Source organism: Amborella trichopoda, chromosome 5, assembly GCF_054954075.1.
Source record: "Amborella trichopoda isolate Santa Cruz 75 chromosome 5, AtrichopodaSantaCruz75HAP2 v2.0, whole genome shotgun sequence".
NCBI lineage: Eukaryota > Viridiplantae > Streptophyta > Magnoliopsida > Amborellales > Amborellaceae > Amborella > Amborella trichopoda.
The window spans coordinates 43,394,063-43,415,085 of NC_142340.1; the positions used below are offsets into that span (position 1 = coordinate 43,394,063).

The 21,023-nt window shown below is 35.1% G+C and overlaps 1 protein-coding gene across 4 annotated transcripts in view; it reads left to right on the forward strand.

Moving 5' to 3' along the window:
- LOC18434208 (coatomer subunit beta'-1) overlaps positions 1-8,910 on the forward strand; it is a 28,424-nt gene extending 19,514 nt beyond the window's left edge. The window contains exons 21-26 of one of the 4 annotated variants that reach the window (XR_016056388.1): positions 78-171; positions 5,522-5,628; positions 6,442-6,589; positions 6,722-6,915; positions 7,135-7,190; positions 8,618-8,910. Coding sequence is in view for 1 of the 4 variants with exons in the window: in XM_088868096.1 (XP_088724222.1) it covers positions 78-171; positions 5,522-5,628; positions 6,442-6,589; positions 6,722-6,830; positions 7,135-7,154 (478 nt within the window). In the remaining 3 variants the exon portion in view is untranslated. The remainder of the gene's footprint in view (positions 1-77; positions 172-5,521; positions 5,629-6,441; positions 6,590-6,721; positions 6,916-7,134; positions 7,191-8,617) is intronic. The other 3 variants (XR_016056389.1, XR_016056390.1, XM_088868096.1) reach the window with 3 other exon arrangements.
- The last annotated feature ends 12,113 nt before the right edge of the window (positions 8,911-21,023 follow it).

Genomic DNA, 21,023 nt, shown 5'->3' on the forward strand with positions numbered 1-21,023 from the left:
CTATCAAGCATACTCATAAACAGTTGCGATTTACTCGTCCTGAAGTTATTTTCTACTGCCCTTTTCTTCTTTTCCAGCAATAGGATCCCCGAGGCTGCTTTGATGGCAAGATCCTATTTACCTAGCAAGGTGTCTGAGATAGTCTCTATTTGGAAAAATGACCTAAATAAGGTGGGATTTACATTCCATGACTGTGGCTTTGTTTCCAGTACAAACGTTGCTTTTGTGTTTTTTAATTTGGAGGACCTGAGTTGCGTGGCTTTTACTTTCATGTGCCCTATGTCGGTTTAAGTCAATTCATTGTTGTGCTTTTCTTTGGACTTCGGAAAGCGTATAATAGACAATGGACCACGACATTCTATGTTTGTATATATATATATATATATATATATATATATATATATATATATATATATATATATATATGGGAGTCACTGCTGTACGCGAATGGCCCAGATTGAATATGGGCCATTTTCTGGCCAATCTGACGCTCACGGATGTCTTATAGTGTTTGAATTTTAATTTTTTTTCTACAAATCTAAATCACTTGAAATTTTAGGAGTGTGTTCTTCTCATCAAGGCGCATCTAATAAAAATATAAAAAACATAATTCGTGAAAAAACAATTGACCAAAATACCCCCCAACTTTTTGAGGGTATTTTGATCAATTTATGTCAAGTAAAATTGTTTTTTGATATTTTTGTAGATTCACCTATTTTTGAATAACACACGCCTAAAATATCAAGTAATTTGGATTTGTAAAAATAAAAAATAAAATTCAAACATTATCGAACATCCGTAATCGTCAGATCGGCCTAGATTCATTCTGGGCCGTGGGAATTTCCTGTAGCAGTACGCACCCTATTTTTGAAGAACACACGTCTAAAATTTCAAGTGATTTGGATTTGTAAAAATAAAAAATAAAATTCAAACATTATCAAACATCCGTAATCGTCAGATCGGCCTAGATTCATTCTGGGCCATGGGAATTTACTGTAGCAATACGCACCTGGGCGCACAACATCTTTTTCCTATATATATATATATATATATATATATATATATATATATATATATATATATATATATATATATATATATATATATATATATGCATTTTTGGGCTTTTTTTTCTAGATTAAAAAAAAGAAAAGTTTCGTACAGAACCCTAATTCCCCATCTTATTTCATGGTAGACCCTCCTTCCATTTTTCTTTCAAGCAGTATAAAAAAATCCCTAAAGGATTTCACCGTACTGCCTCATCTCTTATCTCTTTTATTTATTAACTTTTGACCATAAAAATTAGCCCCAACAAACTTTTTTATACCATTTCAACCCAATATGAGAGAGAGAGAGAGAGAGAGAGAGAGAGAGAGAGAGAGAGAGAGAGAGAGAGAGGGAGCCCTCAACGTGGCATTGAGGAGCTAAAAAGGCAAAAAATATAACAAAAAAATATTTTGAAACATTTTTGGGTTAAAAGATATAATGGGATGGGTTAAAAAAGTTTTTGGGTTAAAAAAGTTTTTGAAACGTTTTTCGATTGAAATGGTATAAAAAGGTTTGTTGGGGCTAATTTTTATTGTCAAAAGTGAATAAATGAGGGAGATAAGAGATGAGGGGGTACTATGAAATCCTTAGGGATTTTTTTATGCCGCTTGAAAGAAAAATGGAAGGAGGGTCTACTATGAACTAAGATGGGGAATTAGGGTTTTGTACAAAATTTTCCCTTAAAAAATGTATGAATATGCATTTTTAATATAAAATCTGTACCTAAAATAGGATGACTGGGCACCCCTTGTCCCCTTTTGAACCTATGCCGCCCAGGTTCTAGGTGGCCGCCTAGGCGCCGCCTGACATTTTTTGGAACACTGAAAGTTGTCTTGATTTTTTGTTTTTTAAAACGTTAACTATCAGTAGTGGGTTAGCAATTTTTTTTAACCGTTAGTAGTTTTTTGAAAGGGTTTAGCATTGATAGAACTAGAAACTGAGATCGGTAGCCGAGGCACGGGTGGCGCCACCACTCTGAGCTCAACCTCATTCCTAATTGTCTTAAATTGTTAATAGATTAAGTCGACGAAATTACTAGTACTGGTAGAGCTCAAAAGTTACTTATAATTTTAAAACTTGCTACTTTTAAGCTATAAGTTAATATGAAGTTATTTAATTCGGTAAAAAACTTATAAATACACTTGTTGACCAATGCTCTAATACTAATCTAGTATTTACAAAATGCAACTTGCAAAACAGAAAATGCTAACTTACCCTCTCAAAGGACCTTCAATTGTGCTTACAACCAGATGAGCTGCATGTTAAGCTCAACATCCTTATGGCACCCTTTCTAAGTTTGTAGCACGAGGCTGCAAATTCAAATTGCATACAAAATAGAATAACTGTCTACAATATGATTGAATTTAATATCTATATTCTACACTGTTTTATCAAAGTATGAAACTATGCAAACTGTATGAATCTTAAAAAAATTATTCCAATTAAATAGATTACCTAGACTTGATTTGGTCCTTTGTCACTTTGCCATTTCCTTCCCAAATGATATCAACAGACACTAATTAAAGATCAATTCATCAGCAGATATCTTGGTATTACTCTTTTCTTTTCTTTTTTGATATTATATCTTGGTATTACTCTTGAGAACTAATCCCTCAAGACACTCATTCAAACCCTCTATAATACATCCTTCCTCTCAATGTCCAACTCAGCATAAAAAAAAGTTTGGGTTCAAACAGTAAGCTGCATGCTATCGTTGATGAAGCCACATATCCGATATTCTATCCACAATATCCTATATTGGCCATAGTCGTTCTCATCATTGCCCAAAGATTTAGCTCTCTGTCAGCTCCATCTAATGCATCATATATAAAGTGCATGGAAAACTGCACCTCACTATCGACCATGTGCAGTACTTTGATTAAGAGTAGAATGCTCTAAGTGAGTATTTTACACCTCCCTGAAACAGCTCAGACAAAACAATATCACATGCCCTCTTCCCTTTTGGAGCCCTAGCCCACTTGTCAATTCTATGAAGCGAATATCATTCTCAATTGGTTTCTCTTTTCAAATATGCTATATGGCTGAACCTAATAAGAGAGCAATAGAAATGTTGGCCTACTTCCACACTGGATAGATCGTATATCCCTTGTAGACTTAGGAAAGAAGTGGCAAATCTCGTTACCCAGGACCTCACTAAATCCCTCTTCCTAGTGAACTTTCGCATCATGCTAAAGTGTGTCACTATAAATGAAATACGGTCACAGGTTAGTTCTAGTTATTGTACCATTTACCCTAGGAATTTCACCAGTAGCCTAAAGCATGAGTTCTATGTAGTGTCCTGTGCATGGTGTCCAAGAGACATGAGTCCACTTTTGGCTCAACAAAATCACAGCAGCAGATTGGCTGCAGCATTATTGGTTACCACTTGAATAATATGTTCATCCTTTACCTCCTCAACCCCCTTGTCAATTACAGAGAAATGAATTGTGTGTCATGTATATATTAGATGCATCAATTGACCTCAATAATATTGTCCCTAAAGGAAAATTCACCATTAGGTGTATTACACTTCTGCTTCTCCTATCGCTCTATGTATTTGTCATAATTGTCACCCCATATTGGACCTACACATCCTTATGGATCTTGAGGTACTCCTTGGTAAGTTGTAACTCCTTCTGGAGCAATGGCTCCTTAAGCTCATATGAGGTCGAGCGCTTCAGCCTTTGCCCAAATTGGCTTGTTGCTTTCAACTTTGTATGGAAGTTGCATAAGCAAGCCATACGAAAAGCTATACCTGCCTGTTAAGAAAATCGAGTAATATAGTGATTTTCTCTGGCTCATTCTTCCTCTTGAATCTATTTTCTAGTAGTTGCTTGCTTTTTCCCTTTCTCCATTGTTTTCTCAGGAATGAGGGGAAAAGACATCCGTTGGCCTCTCCATACGAGGCTTCTTTACCTGCTTCTTAGAGAGGAACCCACTTCTATTTCCCCTCCATCATCATCATCATCCTATTATCACCAAAAACATTTACCTTCTTTTTGAATAATGGTTGACTCTAAAATATTTACCTTTACCCTCAACTCTGCCATACTTGCCTCTTTTGGCGCCTTCTTCCTCTTTTCAACATACACACAGTCAAAACTCTCCTTCCGAACTTTTCTTGGTACTTTGTTACATGGGGTAACATCCCTCATATCGGTGAGGTGTTTTTTAAATCTATTGATCCTTGCATTTGTAGCTTTGCCACAAAAATTGCACCTGATTTTGCTCCTTGTCAATTTTATCTGTGCAAAACCCATATTTCTATCGTGGATCCCTGCTGCTATCAGAACCCATGGACAACATTTGGTAAAAAGGAAGAAATGTCAAGTACGAAGATAAAAAAACTAACATTTGTTGCCTGATCTTTGATCTTCGAGGTTTTGGATGTCTATGAACCTCTAAATCACCATGAAGTTTTCTATGTAACTTCTATTTGTGCTCCACAATGAGTCCAATAACAAAGTAAAGTGGAGTTTGAGATGATTTCTCAAACTTGTAAAGTATTTTGATCTAAAAATATATGAGATCTCTTTTCTTTAGGTTTTAGGGTTTGAAAGCCTAAAAAATACCCCCCATATGCCAGCACCTTCCTTTTTTACCCCTTAAAAGGGGGAAATGTCCAAAAAAACCCCTTGCCTTTTGCCATTCCCAACCTTGGGCAAGGTACTGACCTGGGCACCTGCCCAGGTGGGCACCCAGGGCTATGCTGCCTGTGTCTCGGGAGGGTGTCATAACCCCAATGCTCAGACCTAATTTTGTGGCTTTTACTTTCACATGCCTAGGACTGTTAGTAGGTTCAGGTTCGGGCAGGGCCATCCCTGGCCTGAGCTTGGTACAGCATGGTAGATCCAGACCCAAAATTTTAGTTTCAGAGCTTGGGCCGGCATGGTAGATCCAGACCCAAAAATTTAGTTTCAGAGCTTGGTCCGGCATGGTAGATCCAGACCCAAAAATTTAGTTTCAAGCCCAGCCCAGGTTCGGCCAGAATTCATCATAACTAGGCTTGACCGAAAAAACTGGCTGGCCCCTATATAAATATGGGAAAATTTGTTTGTTATTTAATATATATGCTTCAAAATTTTGGGCAAGGCCAGTGCCAACCTGCCCGAGCCTGGCCTGGGCGAGGCCCGAAAATATTTCAAACTTTCCAAGCTTGCCTAGCCCCACCAGCAGGCCTTGACATGTAGCACGAATCAGTCCTGGCTCAAACACCGCGGACCGGCCTGGGCCCATTCACAGCCCTACATGTGCCCTTCGTTTCTGTTTTAAGTCAATTCATTGTTGTGCTTTTCTTTGACCCCAAGACTGTGTCATACCCTACTGTTCATTTTGTCAGACTGTGATGACACCCAACGGACTATGATTTTCCGTGCTCTGGATTACTATTATTTTCCCTTTCATGTTTATGTGGATGCATTAATTTGGTTCAGATGTAGTTTGTGGTTCCTGACTTGCATTTTGATGTTTGAAGGTGAACCAGAAAGCCGCTGAATCTTTGGCAGATCCAGAGGAGTACCCCAATTTGTTTGAGGACTGGCAGGTTGCTCTGGCTGTTGAATCCAGTGTAGCTCAAAAAAGGTTAGCTTTGCCATTGTTTCATTCCATCTCTCCCCTATTTGGTTTTGTACACTGTACATACAATGTGTGTGCTTTATGGTGCATAGCCTTGGCATTCATCATTTATTGTTAACAACATAGAAATTAACTGAGTTCCTATGAGTAGCAGTCCCCCATGTATGGGTAATCTCCACCGACCATCGTCGAGAAAGTATGGTGCATTCTTGCCTTGTACCTTATGCCTCATGAAGCTGCATTGAGTAGTGTTCTATGATTTTAATCCCTTTTCGAGTATTCCTTTTCCAAGTAGCTGTTCAATGTAGAAATAATGCTCTGGCCTGCTTAAAATTCTCACTGTATTGACCATCCAATCTGTCCGGCAACATATGCTGGTCCAGAGGTTCTTAAGTTGTGTACTTAATTATGGTTTGCTCCTAGGCTATGGCTCACCATCTTTCACTATAGTGCATATGGTCTTGCTCTTGCTGGTATTCTTTGACCAATGGAGAAGTATACAATACCCCCAATGGTGTATGGTATACAGGACACAAACAAGGGTATCAGATGCTATTCAAAATGACATGATGGAGATTAAATGTATTTCCTAATGACACAAATTCGCCTGGGTGGGGTCAATCAGGCAATAAATACGTCTTGCATTGTGTAGAATCCGCAACATCCTGCGTATGCATTGTCCTGTGTATTTTACTGTATGGTTTTTGAAGATTAATAAATCTTAAAAGTAAAATTATATTGGTGATTCATCAAGTTTTCTTCTTCATTTTGTTTTTTTTTGCCATAGTTTGAAACTTGTTTCCTTAATTGATTATACAGGGAAACTTACCTTCTGGCAGAAGAATATTTGAGGTATGCAGAAAGGAGAAGTTTCAATCTCGTGGAAGAATTTAAAAACATGCACATTGAAGGTGAAGGAGAAGAAGTAGAAGAAATGCCTCTTGAAAATGGGACTTTGGCTCATGAGGTGCATATATGTTTCCTCTTTTTTTCTTTTTTTCCACCCTCTCTGTCCTGGATCAATGCGCTTCATTTGTCTAGTTTCTAAAATTTATATGATCTATAATTTATATCATTAACTTATCATTTGTGTGATCAGGAGGAAGAAGGTGTCGATGGAGAAGTCGAAGACACGAAAGATGCAGATGCTGATGATTCGACAGATGGGGCAGTCATAGTTAATGGGAGCGAGGCTGACGAAGAGTGGGGTATGAATAACGAAGGAACTGTTCCATCATCAGCCTAAGCTCCCAATTCATTGGTTGGCACTGTAAAATCCAAATTTTGTCTCCGGTGATTAATTATTTTTCTGCAAAATTCCTTACCTCATATTTTACCTCCCATTTACCCAAGTTTTTCTCTTTCCTTGACACACACCACAATGTTCACACGCACAACTTATTTTTGTGTTTCATCTAAATTGTTAATTTCCCATGCTTTTCATTGTGATCTGGTTGGGTCCAATCAAATACTGATTAGATATTATTTTTGCTGTTCTTGTTGAGTTGGCAGTGTTAGAGCCACATCACTGAGGTTGATTCCAGCAGCTGTTCGTGCAATTCAGAGAGGTACAAATACTTTTTTGGGCAATGATTTCATGCAACCGTTGTATAGTTATATGATGCAACAACCTATAAAAACCATCTTATGGCCATTTGTTTGATCCAAATTTTGAAATATACACTCTTTTCATTCTGATGAACAATCACAAGAAAATAAAAAAAATTGAAAACACAAGCTAGAAAGTATTTTTTTAGCCCAATTAACATAGGCCGTTCATTTTGGTGAGATGCTTAGATCTAGGCCTTAGAAAGATTTTTTTCATTTCCAATTTTTTTGGATGGCTTTATTATCATTAGATGAACAATGTTAAAAAAGAAAAAAATGATTTTGAGTTTATAAAGGCTGCGATCTTGAAATTCACAAAATGAATGGTTTAGATTCGTTTTTGGAGAAGACTCATTTTGACCATATTTGGGTTCAAATTGAACTTTTTTTTGTTTGAGGATTGATTGTTGAGATGAAGAGATTGAAAAATTTGGAGTCATACAAATACCACAAACATGGTTTTCTAGAAGTGTCGTTGCATTATACTATGATACAACCGTTGCATTTGGATCATTGCTCTACTTTTTTACTGAAATCTATTTATATAATGAGTTGAGTTTTCACCATTATTTAGTGCATGTAGGTTTCAATTTAAATGTTTCATAAAACTTCGCTTATCGCAACAACTTGTGATAAAAAGAACATGCAGACTTAAAATGTGATCAGAATCATCTCGACTTTCTAGGTTATCAGAGTTGAACTTCTCACCATGAACTCTGTTATTTTGGTTGACATTGTGAAGCAAATAATTGTAATAAAAGAAAGGAACCTTAAATGGATAAGTCTGAATCGATTTTATGGCTATGTGATTTGATCCAGACCATTCATTTGTACCCACAGTATAATGGCAAATATATATATTTTGTTTTGAGAACGTTGACATTGTATTACTACAAATTGTTATTACAAACTGTGGCTCCTGAGAATATATTTTATAATAGCAAATATACTTTGCATTAATTCTAATGGACGATTCAGATTTCCAGAATTAAGCATATATCTCTCAATCTGTTATGGTTTACAGATGATAGTGAATAAGAACCGTCAGTTTAAAAAATAGATCCATTTACATGAGCTGGGGTCTGGACCCTGCATTTGACATCTTCCTTTAACACTATGCCCTTTCAAAACTTCATTTAAGTTAAGCCCTTGCATTCTGCAAGCCCATATATCCCCAACCAAAAAGACACGAGTACTTCATGTTCATTGTTCTTTCAACTTTAATTTCATAATGATTTGGGCAAATTCCAATCTCTTTGGTTAATTTTTGTTTGGCAAATTCCGATCTCCTCAATGTGCGTTTCTTTCAAGACATTATCTTTTTTTTATTTTGTGGTTTCGTACATTTTTTATACATATTAAGCCTTTTCTTTTCCTTTCTTGGCAGGATATTCAGTATGTTACGGAGGCGGTGATTATTTTCGAGTCACTCTCCCTGTAGCCCGCCGCATAGATTTTGTTGGGATCTTAATCTTCATTTTCTGCTATTTTTTGACATGGAATTATTAGATGTTCTACTCGTGTGATCTGTAGGCACTTAGAGATGACCGGCTCGGCCGGAGGTAAATTGGTGCTCGTTGAAGGAAAAAGGAAATTGTTTGGCTGTTTTCAGTTACTATTTGTATTTTTGTTAAATTCAGAAAATGTGGAAAAAAGGGACCCATCCGCATGTTGTACGAAGAGGAGCTTGGAGGGCATTTGGGGAAATTAGTTGGGGCCTCAGAGGTAATACCCATGCCCTTGTTAACACAAATCATTTTTACATAGACGGGTTTTTTGTGCTTTGGAGGATGGGACTTTCTGAAGGGCAATTATGTCATGAAAGTTAATCATAGAACCTCTCGAGGAATAATCACAAGGGTCATTTCGTTGACTAATTTTTCATTCTTCAAACAAGTGTGCATTTTGTAGCGTTTTGGTGTTCACAACAAAAAACGAAAGCTGAAAAGCGAAAGAGGCCAAACATCAAGGGCCTTCCCGCTATTTGCTGGCTTGATTTTGGTTTTTCCACCTTTCGTTTGAGAAAGTGAAGCCAAAAATGCAATTGAATTGAAATTAGGGCAGGCAAAAACAAATTGGCTTGTGTTTTTTAATGTATATCATGCCTTTGTTTACATATCTTTGGTGAGAAATAAAGTGAGTAGGTCGGAGGGAGATGGTTGTAGTAATGATAGGGTGGTGTACAACTGGCTTATTTGGCGTGTCGGCAAGCGTTTCCATTTCGTGCTTACATCATGTATCAGATTCCATGAGCGTGGGTCCAAGTCCAACACCCCCCCCCCCCCCCAATTAAAAGTAATAAACTAGCATAAATTAAAGTACGAAACTTTTTTTAAGGAAAAGAGGTTTGTATACAAAGGCGCATCCTGAATTGATGTTAAAAGATGTGTGGGAAATTGCTATCGTGCTCTTCAAACTTGTTTCCATATCCAATTATGTAATTTAAAGTTTTAAAAATAGTCTTAAAAATTGATGGTCCAAATAGTACATCTGAAGATGCAGTTTTTTAGGACTTAAAATTGATGGTCCAAATAGTACACCTGAAGATGCAGTTTTTAGGACTTAAAATTGATGGTCCAAATAGTACATGTGCGCACCTTTGTAGTATGACGATGACATGTTATAAAAACTTTATATATATATATATAATGAGGCCCTTTACTCTTGATAGAAGATTCGAAACATTATTGACCTATTAGATGTGAATACAAAATAATTTTTTTGAATATTTTGACACTTCAATCTATTGGGTTTCCCTAAAAATGAGTGAGTGTGATCTCCTTGTATTAAAAACAAATGGTTTCATAGTATTCAATCTCTATATATAAAATTGAAAGCAATGTAAATAGGCATTGTGCTTTATGCTTAGCGAGAGTGGAATGCTAGAGAGAGGAAAACCTTGGTATGTAACATGGAATATTAGTTTTGGATGATTGACGGCCAAAGTTCATGTAAAGTAAAATGCTGCAATTCAACACTCTTAAATTACATGAGTATTAGAAAACAACAAATATCAACAATTATGTATTTGAATCATCTATTTTATTTTCATGTGCCTGTAGTTTTTTTAGATCTGCATTACTTTTGGGGTGTTGAGGGGGGCGGATTTCATTATCATGGTCAAAATAGATTATCATGCCATCTTAGGGTTTCTGGGTTCCAACGGGTGTTGACAGTGCCGAGTTGCCGATATCTTGTACTAATAGAAGTATAACCCTAATAAGGTCAGAATTATTTATTTATTAATAAAGTTACACATGAATGGTTCTTGATACGTAGCACTATAAAACCCAGCTTATCTTATTAAAAAATAGAAATAGGCTAAGTTTAAGCTTCTCTCTCTAAAAGATCCCACATTGTTTAGTGAGATGTTTGATGATCCCAAGTTATGTTCTCTGGTACTCTTGGGGTTAGTCTGATCCTCTTGGGGTTAGTCGTCCTCTCTCTGTCTCTCATGGGACTCGGCCATGATTTTTTTTTTTTTTTTTGAGAGAAAACTCAGCCATAATTTTTCTTTATCAAAATCCCAATAATGTGGTAGGCACGAGATTGAGAGCCTTTCTCTCTCTATATGTACAAAGAGGGATATGTAACCCGTTCCCTTCTCTCTGTATGTATTGTAGAGAGAGTTATGCCTCAATATAATGTCCCACCTAGAGGTGGTAACAGGTGGGGTCTTGGTCAGGCCCCCTTGGACTTTGACCCAAACCTGAATAGCATTCGGGTCAAAATTTGAATCCACATCCCGACCCAATAGGTCCTGGGTTTAGTCAGATCCATTGCCACCATCTGACTATGAGCTTTCACTTTGTTTTTTGTTTTGTTTTTTTGACAAGATAACTTTTTTTTTTGCTCTTTTTTTTTTTTTTTACCGTCCCTATGACTATGACTACGGGTACGGGTCTGGCTAGACCCAAACCCAAATAATAGTTGGGTCCAAAATTTGGACACTATTCGAGTCTAAAATTTGGACTCGTACACAAACCCAAAGCCGGTATACCTGTCGGTCCAGGTATAGTTGGGTCCATTGCCACCCTTAGTCCCACTCTTCATTCCAACCAACATGAGAGAGAGGGAGAGACATTGGTGTTGCTTGGTAGCCATAACAACTTTGAGTGGACCATTCATTTGGCTTGACTCAAAAAGTGGCCATAACAACTTCGAGTGAAGCATTCATTTGGCTCGACTCTAAATTTGTCCAAATTCTCAAACCGAGCGTTTGTATTTCGGATAGGCAATTGAAAGTTTCAACAAAAAGGGATTAACCAATTGGGTGGATGTGTCAATGGTGGACATGGACATCATGGGTGTGTATGGGATCATCATATGCATGGTCGAATGAGTATATGGCATGTGCATGCAAGTGATTTAGGACACGGATAAAGAGTCATCATATTAATCATGAGTAATTATATATGCATGCATTGTATAAAATCGATCAAGAAAATACAAAATTTGTATTTAAAACCTTTGGAAAAAAATAGTAAATGCAAAATTTGTATTTAAAGATGAGCGATAGGAATCAGTCACGACCGAATTCGTTCTTGAGGGGACATGGATCCCCAACCTGGTTCTCCTTTAAAAAAAAAAACCTCATAAATTTTTATTTTATTATATTTTTAATCTGTCTAATATTTTTTCACGTCTTTTAAAATCCTGTTTTATAAGAAATTTTTTTTTTTTTTCAATACGTTTTTTTTACCACCGATTCAAATCAATTTGTTGATCTAATGATTTGACACATATTTATTTATCATCATGCCCAACCGATCCAGATTTTAAAACGCATTCAAACGCTCAGAGGATAAGTGGCATCACCATATGAACGACACCCATCATTCTCTTCGCCGAAAGAATGACGAAATTTCGTCGAAAACAAATCCAAGGGTTTCATTGACGCTGATGAATGTGCATGGCCATGATGCATGTGCATATGGAAATGGCAACCCCGTGGGCCCCATGACGGCAAGCTTCACCTTGGGACGCGTGGGACCTGGTGGCCAAACCGACAATGGGCGGTGGGGCCCAGGCAGGCGGAGCCCTCGAGGCTGCTATTTTAGCGGTGATGGCGACATAAAAGTAAGAGTCCACAACACCTTTTTTTTGCCGTTATCCAAGCGCCTTTAATTTGTACTTTGCTTTTCTATTTTATCCACAATATTTTTGAGTAATTTACTGTTTATATCCTCCTAAAAAAATCTGTCCCATAACTATAAAATTTTCTTGTTATCACGTATATACCTATTTTATTTATATTTTTAAAAATAATAATATTATCCCTTTGCTTTAAATTTTAACGGCATCAAGCTTAATATTTATAATATAAGGATGCTTAATAATACTTCAAATTTTAAATATTTTAAGTATTCAGTTGAGCAGATACTTTTAGAAGTTAAAATTTTGGAGTACTTCAGTTAAACAGATACTTTAGAATTTGTTGAGGTTGATAAAGAAAACTTCGGAATTTTAAGTTCCGAAGTGTTTGCTCAATTTTTTTGATACTGAAGTATTCTTACTCCCCCTTACAAGCCTCACTTATTGGGTTGGGTTTATATAAATGTTAAATTTTGGATTCTCAAAATTCGAAACAAAGGCAATATTATTATTTTAAAAAAATTACAAATAAATTTAAGTACTGATGTTATAATATTTATAATATTTTAAATAGCAAAATTTTAGGAGGATATATACCTAGATTATTCTAATATTTTCTCTCTTTGAAAATTGGGTTGGGGTCGTGGTAGTAGCATCACTTGTGCCCCAATTAAAATTTAGGATTATATTCTCACTTAACGCATTAAAAAACTATTAATGGTTTGAAAAATAATTAGTACTTGTCGTCGCCACTTAATCACCTAAAAAAAAATTTTCCTCTAACTTGTAAGATATCATCATTTTCTCTCTCTGAAGTAATATAGATCCACGTATCTCACTCCAAAAGCCCCAATAAACTTACTCCTGCACTAGTTCCATTGAAGTCCTGTGATAAGATTTTCCTACCAGGAGAGAAGTAAAGTATAATCCATAGGAGCTTGAATATGCAATGGTCATGGGTTTCTTGACCTACCAACCAATAAATAGACGGTGATGGACAGTCAGATAGAGAGTGGACCGATTGTAATGTGATGTTGTCCGGCGGTGGCAAGTCCTCTCTCCTTCCACTGTAGGTCGATTGATTTGATTGTGAAAAGACACTTTTAGGAGAAAAAAATATATACCAAAGGACCATTTATTAAAGGAAAAAGTTTATATATGGTTGCAACCTTAAAATATAGAATCAAAAGTACATCTCAATAATTTATGTTAAGGGTTGTTTGGAAGTTGGAAAACCCTCTAAATGATCATCTTGATATTGAGCTGTATGATTATGAAAAAAAAAAACGATTTCAAGGCAATAAAAATATGTATCTTTGAACATATTATTTCGACCGTTTATTTTTAAGAATTTTCATGTGTTTATAGATCTACTTGATTTGAGATATTTTTAAAATTTAAAATTTTATAATTAGAAATAAAAATAGATTATCAAGCCATCTTAATAATTTTTATATCAGAATTACATTTATGATAAACTTTATAGGTGCGCCTTAATTAGATGGTTTAAGGTTGCAATTTCATGCAAACCACACATTTTAGTAAGAGATTAAACAAATTCTACGGACCTTGGCTCATAGCAATCATTTCTCAAAGGAAAATTATTTCATGCGGGCTGGATCGCATTTCTACAATATGCGGTCGAGAGGTTATAAAGCATCCATCTTAAAGATTGATGCAAATAAGTGGTCCATTTAAAGTGTAACTAACGGTCCAAATGTTTTTTTAATATAATTATTATTTCTACTTTTCAATCTTTTTTTTTCATATTCACGATCTCCATGTTAAAATATATATTATCTAAAAAATAGGATCAACTTATATTCAAAAAATATATTTATTGCCAAGCCTGCATTTCTACAATATGCTGGCTGGCCATGTAGAAACCATGTCCTTTCTCAAATATCATTTCTCAAAGAATAACTCCGGTTATCAAATGATTTAACAACTAGGATCAATTCATGTAGGATACTTTCTTGACATTCAAATTGTCTAGTGAATTATTTCAATAGATCTTGTTTAGTAGAAAGATGGATATTTCTTGCTCATTATCAGATAATCACTTATTCACATTCACTATTATGTGTCAGACTTCAAATTGGTGGTTGTAAGACTGTCATTTATTGGACCCAAAGTTCAAAAATATAAATTCTCGAATTTTGTGACAATCAAGCCATCCAATTTGAAATCTTATGACTAGAATTAATTATGATATCTTTGTAACAAAGATAAATGGTATCATAGTATACATTCCAAATGTTTTATAGTTAAATTTAAAAAATGGATCGGTGACCCGGACCAAACAATGCAAAAGCTGGTCTGGATTGGTAAATCGGCAGTTTGGATCACCGTTTTACTGTATAGAAAAAATAGTGAACCGTAAAAAAATACGTGTAAAAACAATGAACAGGCCAAAAACTAGTCCGGATTAGTTAATCAACATTTTAACCATGGCAAAATGGCATTTTTACTGTAGCAAATCGTTAGTTCTCTTCTAGATCTAGATGATTTCCTTTATATTGACAGAATCAGCACGGGATGATCGATTTGATAGAATCTCATAATATCTGTAGAAAACTCTTTATATATTGATGTATCAAATAATATACAAGACTAATATAAATATACAGCCAGTAACAGTTATGGATAGATACCTATCATTTTATTATAATTAAAAGATGCATATCTTTATAAAGAAATCTAATCTTATCAAGATATACATATCCATACGATAGCACAATTCTCGGGTTGGACCGGGAGATTCCGTGCTGACCCGACTTTTTTTATATCAATGGGTCAAACGGATCATTGCACGCTTTCCCTATTTTTAGTAAAGTGGGAAAGTATACCACATAAAAGCGGTGCACAATAAATGGTACGCCACAGGTATGTTTAAGAACATTCGTTTTGTGAAGTGCGGTGGCGTTAAATTGTAGTTTCAAATGATTTAATATATAACAAATTGGTGAATTATCGGGATAGGACTAGCCACGGAACTGGTAAAAGGATATGGTCTAGTTAGAAACTCCTATGATCATCAATTGAATAGGTTTGACCAGAATTTAAAAATATAAAAAAAAGAAAATTAAATAATAATTTTAAAATATAAAATATATTAAAAAAATATGTCAAAATTTTATGTAATCAATCGAAATTGTAAAAACCGACTAATCAGACCGTCTAAAACCTATTTTTTTTACCTAATTTGACCAAATTGGTCATTGTATTGATTGTCAGACTGCCAGTCTGATCCGATCTTGATAACTCATCATCATCTTTTTCCAACTATTTGGGATTGGCTATATGAAGTCTAGTTGGTTATTGCCCGCTATCAAAGGTTATACCCTCAATGAGTTATAATTACTTCTAACCACATCTTTTTGAGCGTACCTCTTGTCTTCTTTGATCCACTTGAACCAACTCGCACCTCTTAACAAGTGCGGCACTTGGTCTATGCTGCACATTGCACATGACCAACCCAACTAAGTCTACTTTCTCCCTTATTATCGCCTATTGGGGCCACACTTAAGTTCTCTTGGATGTATAACGAAAGTGTGTTCGTTTTGGCATTTCTTGACTATCAATCTTAACTACTTCCTTATCACTGCTCTTTACTAAATTTGTATTCTATACACTCTATCTTAGTCCAGTTAATTTTAAAAATTTTAGATTCTAGAGCATCCTTCCAAAATTCTAACTTTATGTTGACGTCACTTCGGATTTCATCGATCAAAATATATCGTCCACGAACAACACACACCACAGTACCTCGTTTTGAACGTGTCCAACTAAATCCATAATTAAGACAAAGAGATATGAGCTTAATGCGATCTTGATAACTGTAGTGTATAATGTATATAACACCTCCGGATTGTTTGAAGAACATTCCCCGTGCAGTTTTGAATGATGAAGATCATGTGGATGTAGTGAATCACCACCATCTATGGCATTTACCTTAATAATCAAGCTAGGATGATAATCAAATGGTACATTACCACCACAAATTAATACAAATGTTGTTCATTCTCAGGGTTATTGGGAAATGGAACACAGTGGATGTACTCACGGTGTACATATACTACATCTACGTTCATACTTTCATGGGTAAAAGGAGTTACTTTTAAATTTTATTTATTTTTATTTAAGGGTAGGCATGGCAACCGGTCTAGGCCTGCCCGGATCCCTAGAGGCACGGTCTAGCCTAGGCTGTAGGAACCCTAGCCTTACTTAGGTGGCATGGCCCCTTTTACCCGAGCAGTGACGGGGCCAGTTCAATGGAAATTAAAAAATAAATGGGAAAATAAAAACCTGGGTAGAACCTAGACAGACTGTCCATGGCCTTTGGCTCAAGCTCGTATGACGCCAAATTTTGTGGCCCAGGACTTGGTTTTGGGATTTAGAAAAAATAATATGGATTTTGAGTTCCCCATCACTTAGATAGGGGTGGTAATGGGTCAGGTCAAGACGGGTCCGGATCCAGGTATGGTTTTGGCTAGACCCAGACCCGACCCAAAAATTAAAATATCTATGTATTTAATGTATTAAAATATACTTCATATATTAAGACCCAAAAAATATTACCGGACCTAGACCCGGATATGGACCCAGGCCTGACACATCAGGTCCAATTTTTAAACCCACAGCTGGATCCGGATCGGATCTACCCCTTGGGTCCCTGGTCGGGTCTTGGGTCCATTGCCAACCCCACACTTAGATTTAACCATTTGGAAATGGGACAGTCTATGTTCTATCTTGGGACATTATTCTATGCAACAACATATGGAATATATATGACTTTTCTCTTGAGGTACATCGCCATTTTGAGAAGTTTATGTCCCCAAAATCTGTGGTCCTAAAATGTTCCTTGTCAGAGGGAGTAAATGTTGCTATACTCTTGCGAGCATAAAATCTTTTGGGCGGTTTATTCTTTCTTGGTCTTTGCCTACATATATATTTTTTTCTCCTTTTTTTCTTTTCAGTTTTTTCAAATGCAACAAATCTACCTGTTCACATGTATTCTTCTAAGATTCAAACTCATCTTTTTCTTAAAAGAAGAAGAAATTATTTTCGCAGAAGAAGCCTTGAAATCAACTCTATCATCATAGTCAAAGACAACTATTGGTAGCACTTTCTAGGTAAGGCTTTTCCAATGAGAAAAGGTTGAAATCCACCATATTTTGAACTGAGCATTTTCTTGACACCTTTTGGAAAACAAAGGAGAAAATGAGAGGAAGTGGCAAAAGAATGTAATGCTCATCTCCACTGTAAAATACAAATTGTACAAGAGAATTTTTTGCTTTTCAAAAAGTAGTGGACAAATCCATGGAAGGACTATAAAGTTGCTGCCAATTTTATAACACCCTTATTTCTCCTCCCTTTTGATGTAAATTTTTTTCAACAAAAATAAATAAATAAATAAATGTTTTTCATAACAAGACCAGCCTTCTTGATTTTCTTACTTGGAAATTTCATAAAACGAGTTCAAAACTAAGGCAAATACTAACAAAGTGGGGGACTAAAGATGTTTTCTAATTATTATTATTATTTTATTTTAATTCAAAAGAAGAGGAGAGAGAAAAAAAACAACAACCAAAGTGGGGATTTAGAATTCGAAACGTAGACCTTAAGGGTGATGCCCTATTTTGAGTCGATAGGTTTATATATGGAAAAAAATAAAAATGTCCAGGAAAAAAGAGGCTTTGCCATCGGAAATATGAAAAATGCGAATTTGATTTTTTCCATAAGTTTTTTTTTATAATTTTTCAGTTACTCCTCCATATGCAAGAGTAATTAACTAGTGTTATTTGCTGGTCAAATTAAGATTTGACTAACATTAGTGGTAACCCTTGCACCTAATCACCACGCACGAGGCCAAATTTTCGACAACTAACTATAGTTATTTTCATATAATACCTATATATGTTTTTGCAATCGAAAAAGTTTATATAAGTGCGAGGCTCTAAACAATCAAATTAGAGTGCACTTCAAAAATTTCACTAGAAGAGGTTGTTTTGATGCCCAAATATTCTCAAATTGATCTTCTCAGCATCACGATCCATAAACATGAGAAAAAAAATGAATTTCAAGTTTTGGAAATGGTGCATCTTGTTATGCATTTTTGGACCGTCAATATTCAAGACTGTCAAGTTTTCATAGATCTGCTCAATCTACACTATTTTTTAATCCTGAAATTTTATAATTGGAGATGAAAATATATTTAAGGCTATCACAAAGATTTTGAGTAGTAAAACCATATTTCTCGTTGCCATTTGAAGGTGTGTTATACTTTGATTGTTTAGAGCCTCGGTTCTATACAAATCGCACCCCTTTGTTATGTATACATTCACTTTTGTTTTCTCTCTTTCTTTTCATTTTTTATTTATTTTTCATTGAAGTGATTCTTTATTTTGTGGTCCAAGTTAGAACTGCATTACAAGACAACCAGTGGAACCCTGCTGAGCCAAATGTAAAACTATACTTGAATTGGTAGTAGATACAAGCCATTCCTAAAACTGACATATTCTTCACAAATTTTTAATGCATGGAATATTGTGAAAGAAATAAAAAATTATACTAAAAGTAATGGGAAGGAATTTTGGACACAAGTGCCATACTTTCAAGAATAAAAATCCCACATGCATTTCATTGATATTCGAAATGATACTAGCAAATGAGATCTAGTACTTTGGTTTTTCTATTTTTATTTTATTTTATTGCATTAGAATATCTTTCTGTCTTCAAGAAAGATAGGGAGAAAGATCGAAGTCTCCACAAACACCCTCAAGAGATAAGGAAGAAAGAGAATATTTAATGCCAATAGATCATATGGTCCTGCAGGACCATATCCATCTTTTATTCCCTATTGTTGGGAATGTAACCTAAACTTAGTCTTCAACCTCCAAAAATAATAATAAATAACAAACAAAAGAAGAAAAATACACTCTCCATGGGCATAATAGAAATAATGTCCTAAAACTTTCCTTGCATGGTCAAATCTAAGTGTTTGGGAATTCAAAATTTAATTATTATTTTTTAAAAAATAGTACCATTTAGTAATTTTAAACTGGATCCCATAATTTTTGGTTAAAAAAACAAAAAAAATTTCCCAAAAAGTTCTTTTTGCATGATGCAATTAAGTGTACATTGTGCTCCTGCGGGAACACACTATTCACCATTATATTTTATTTAAAATTTTAAATTAAATTCAGTTAAAGGGTTATTCCCTACTTTAGAAAGGATATGAAGAGAAACAATAAATAGAATTCTACAATAGTATGAAAAGGGAATGTAAGAAATTTAAGTAATTTTGCAAACAATTCTACAAGGTGAAAGGTTGGGAGGCAGACAATATTTAATATCACTAGAAGGTTCTTCCTGGTTGGGAAATGATCAATAAATGAACAATGCAAAGGAATAATGTAGCTAATAGTTATATGATATGAATACTTTGAGAAAACAAAGAGTTTCAAGGGGAAGGAGAGGATCTAACAAATTAATAGAGGCTTCTTCCCATAGAGAAAAAGAAGTGGATAACATCCAAAGGTAGATAGACATTTTAAACAATTAGATAGCCCATATTTTTCAAAAATAACTCATGGAATGCTACCTAAAAAGGATGCTAAGTGAGAATTGCTACAAAAAGAATAAAAAATAGAAACCCCTAAAACCCAAACTCACTCTCTATTTATGTTATTTAAAAATAGTGGGTTGTATAGTATAAGTCCATTTATTTTTTATACAAAAAGGTCGCAACTTTTCTTAAACATTGGATATGAAATCTAATATATTAAAATGTGTCACAACTTTCACGAAAATTTGTTTCCGATTTTGTGCCCAATTAGTGATACATCACCACCGTTTGATTTCATATCCAATGGTTGATAATAATTATGGCCTTCTTGTATCAAAATTAAATAGCATCATCATATACATTTATTAAAAATAACATGCACTTCTTTCTATGTAAATCTCAATCTTATTGTTCTTAATGCAAAAATCAAGAAGAAAATGGATACAGTAAGACTGATTTACTTGAAGGTGAATTATCATTAGATGCCATATTGTGGGCTGAGAGTTGTTATTAACACAATCAAATTTTAAGAACAATGTTTTCAAACAGTGTCATGCATCCCTAACAGCCCCAGCTTTACATGTTAGGAATCTTCGTGGCCTCCTTGCACCAAAATAAATGTATTTTGGTTTTATAATATATAGTGAGTTTTACAAATACATTTTCATGAAATAGAAAATATTTAAATGATATAACTTTTGTATAGCCTAAGCTTTATGAAGACAAAGTAAAGCCTCACACTGAATTCTTGTTTGAACACACTTTCAGATCTAGTACAGCCATGTCAACAAGTGTAGCAACGGGTCAGGTACGGGTTGGTTCGACTGGACCCAGACCCAAACCCAACCTGTCGGGTTCCAAAAGTTGGACCCCTACCCATAGTTGTCAGGCCTCGTATCTATGATAAGGTCAATTGCCATCCTCACTATGAGTTTTTTTTATTTTTATTTTGTTTTTTTTTTACTATCATATACCTATATTATTGGTAACAAGGTCACAATCATCTGCCATTAGATTTCAAACCGTCTGATTTATCGTTTAATAACCAAAGACTAATAAAAGTTCTTTTTGTATATGATCTTTAGTACACCAAAACAAATAGGGCTTGAAGTAATTTATCTCCAATAGT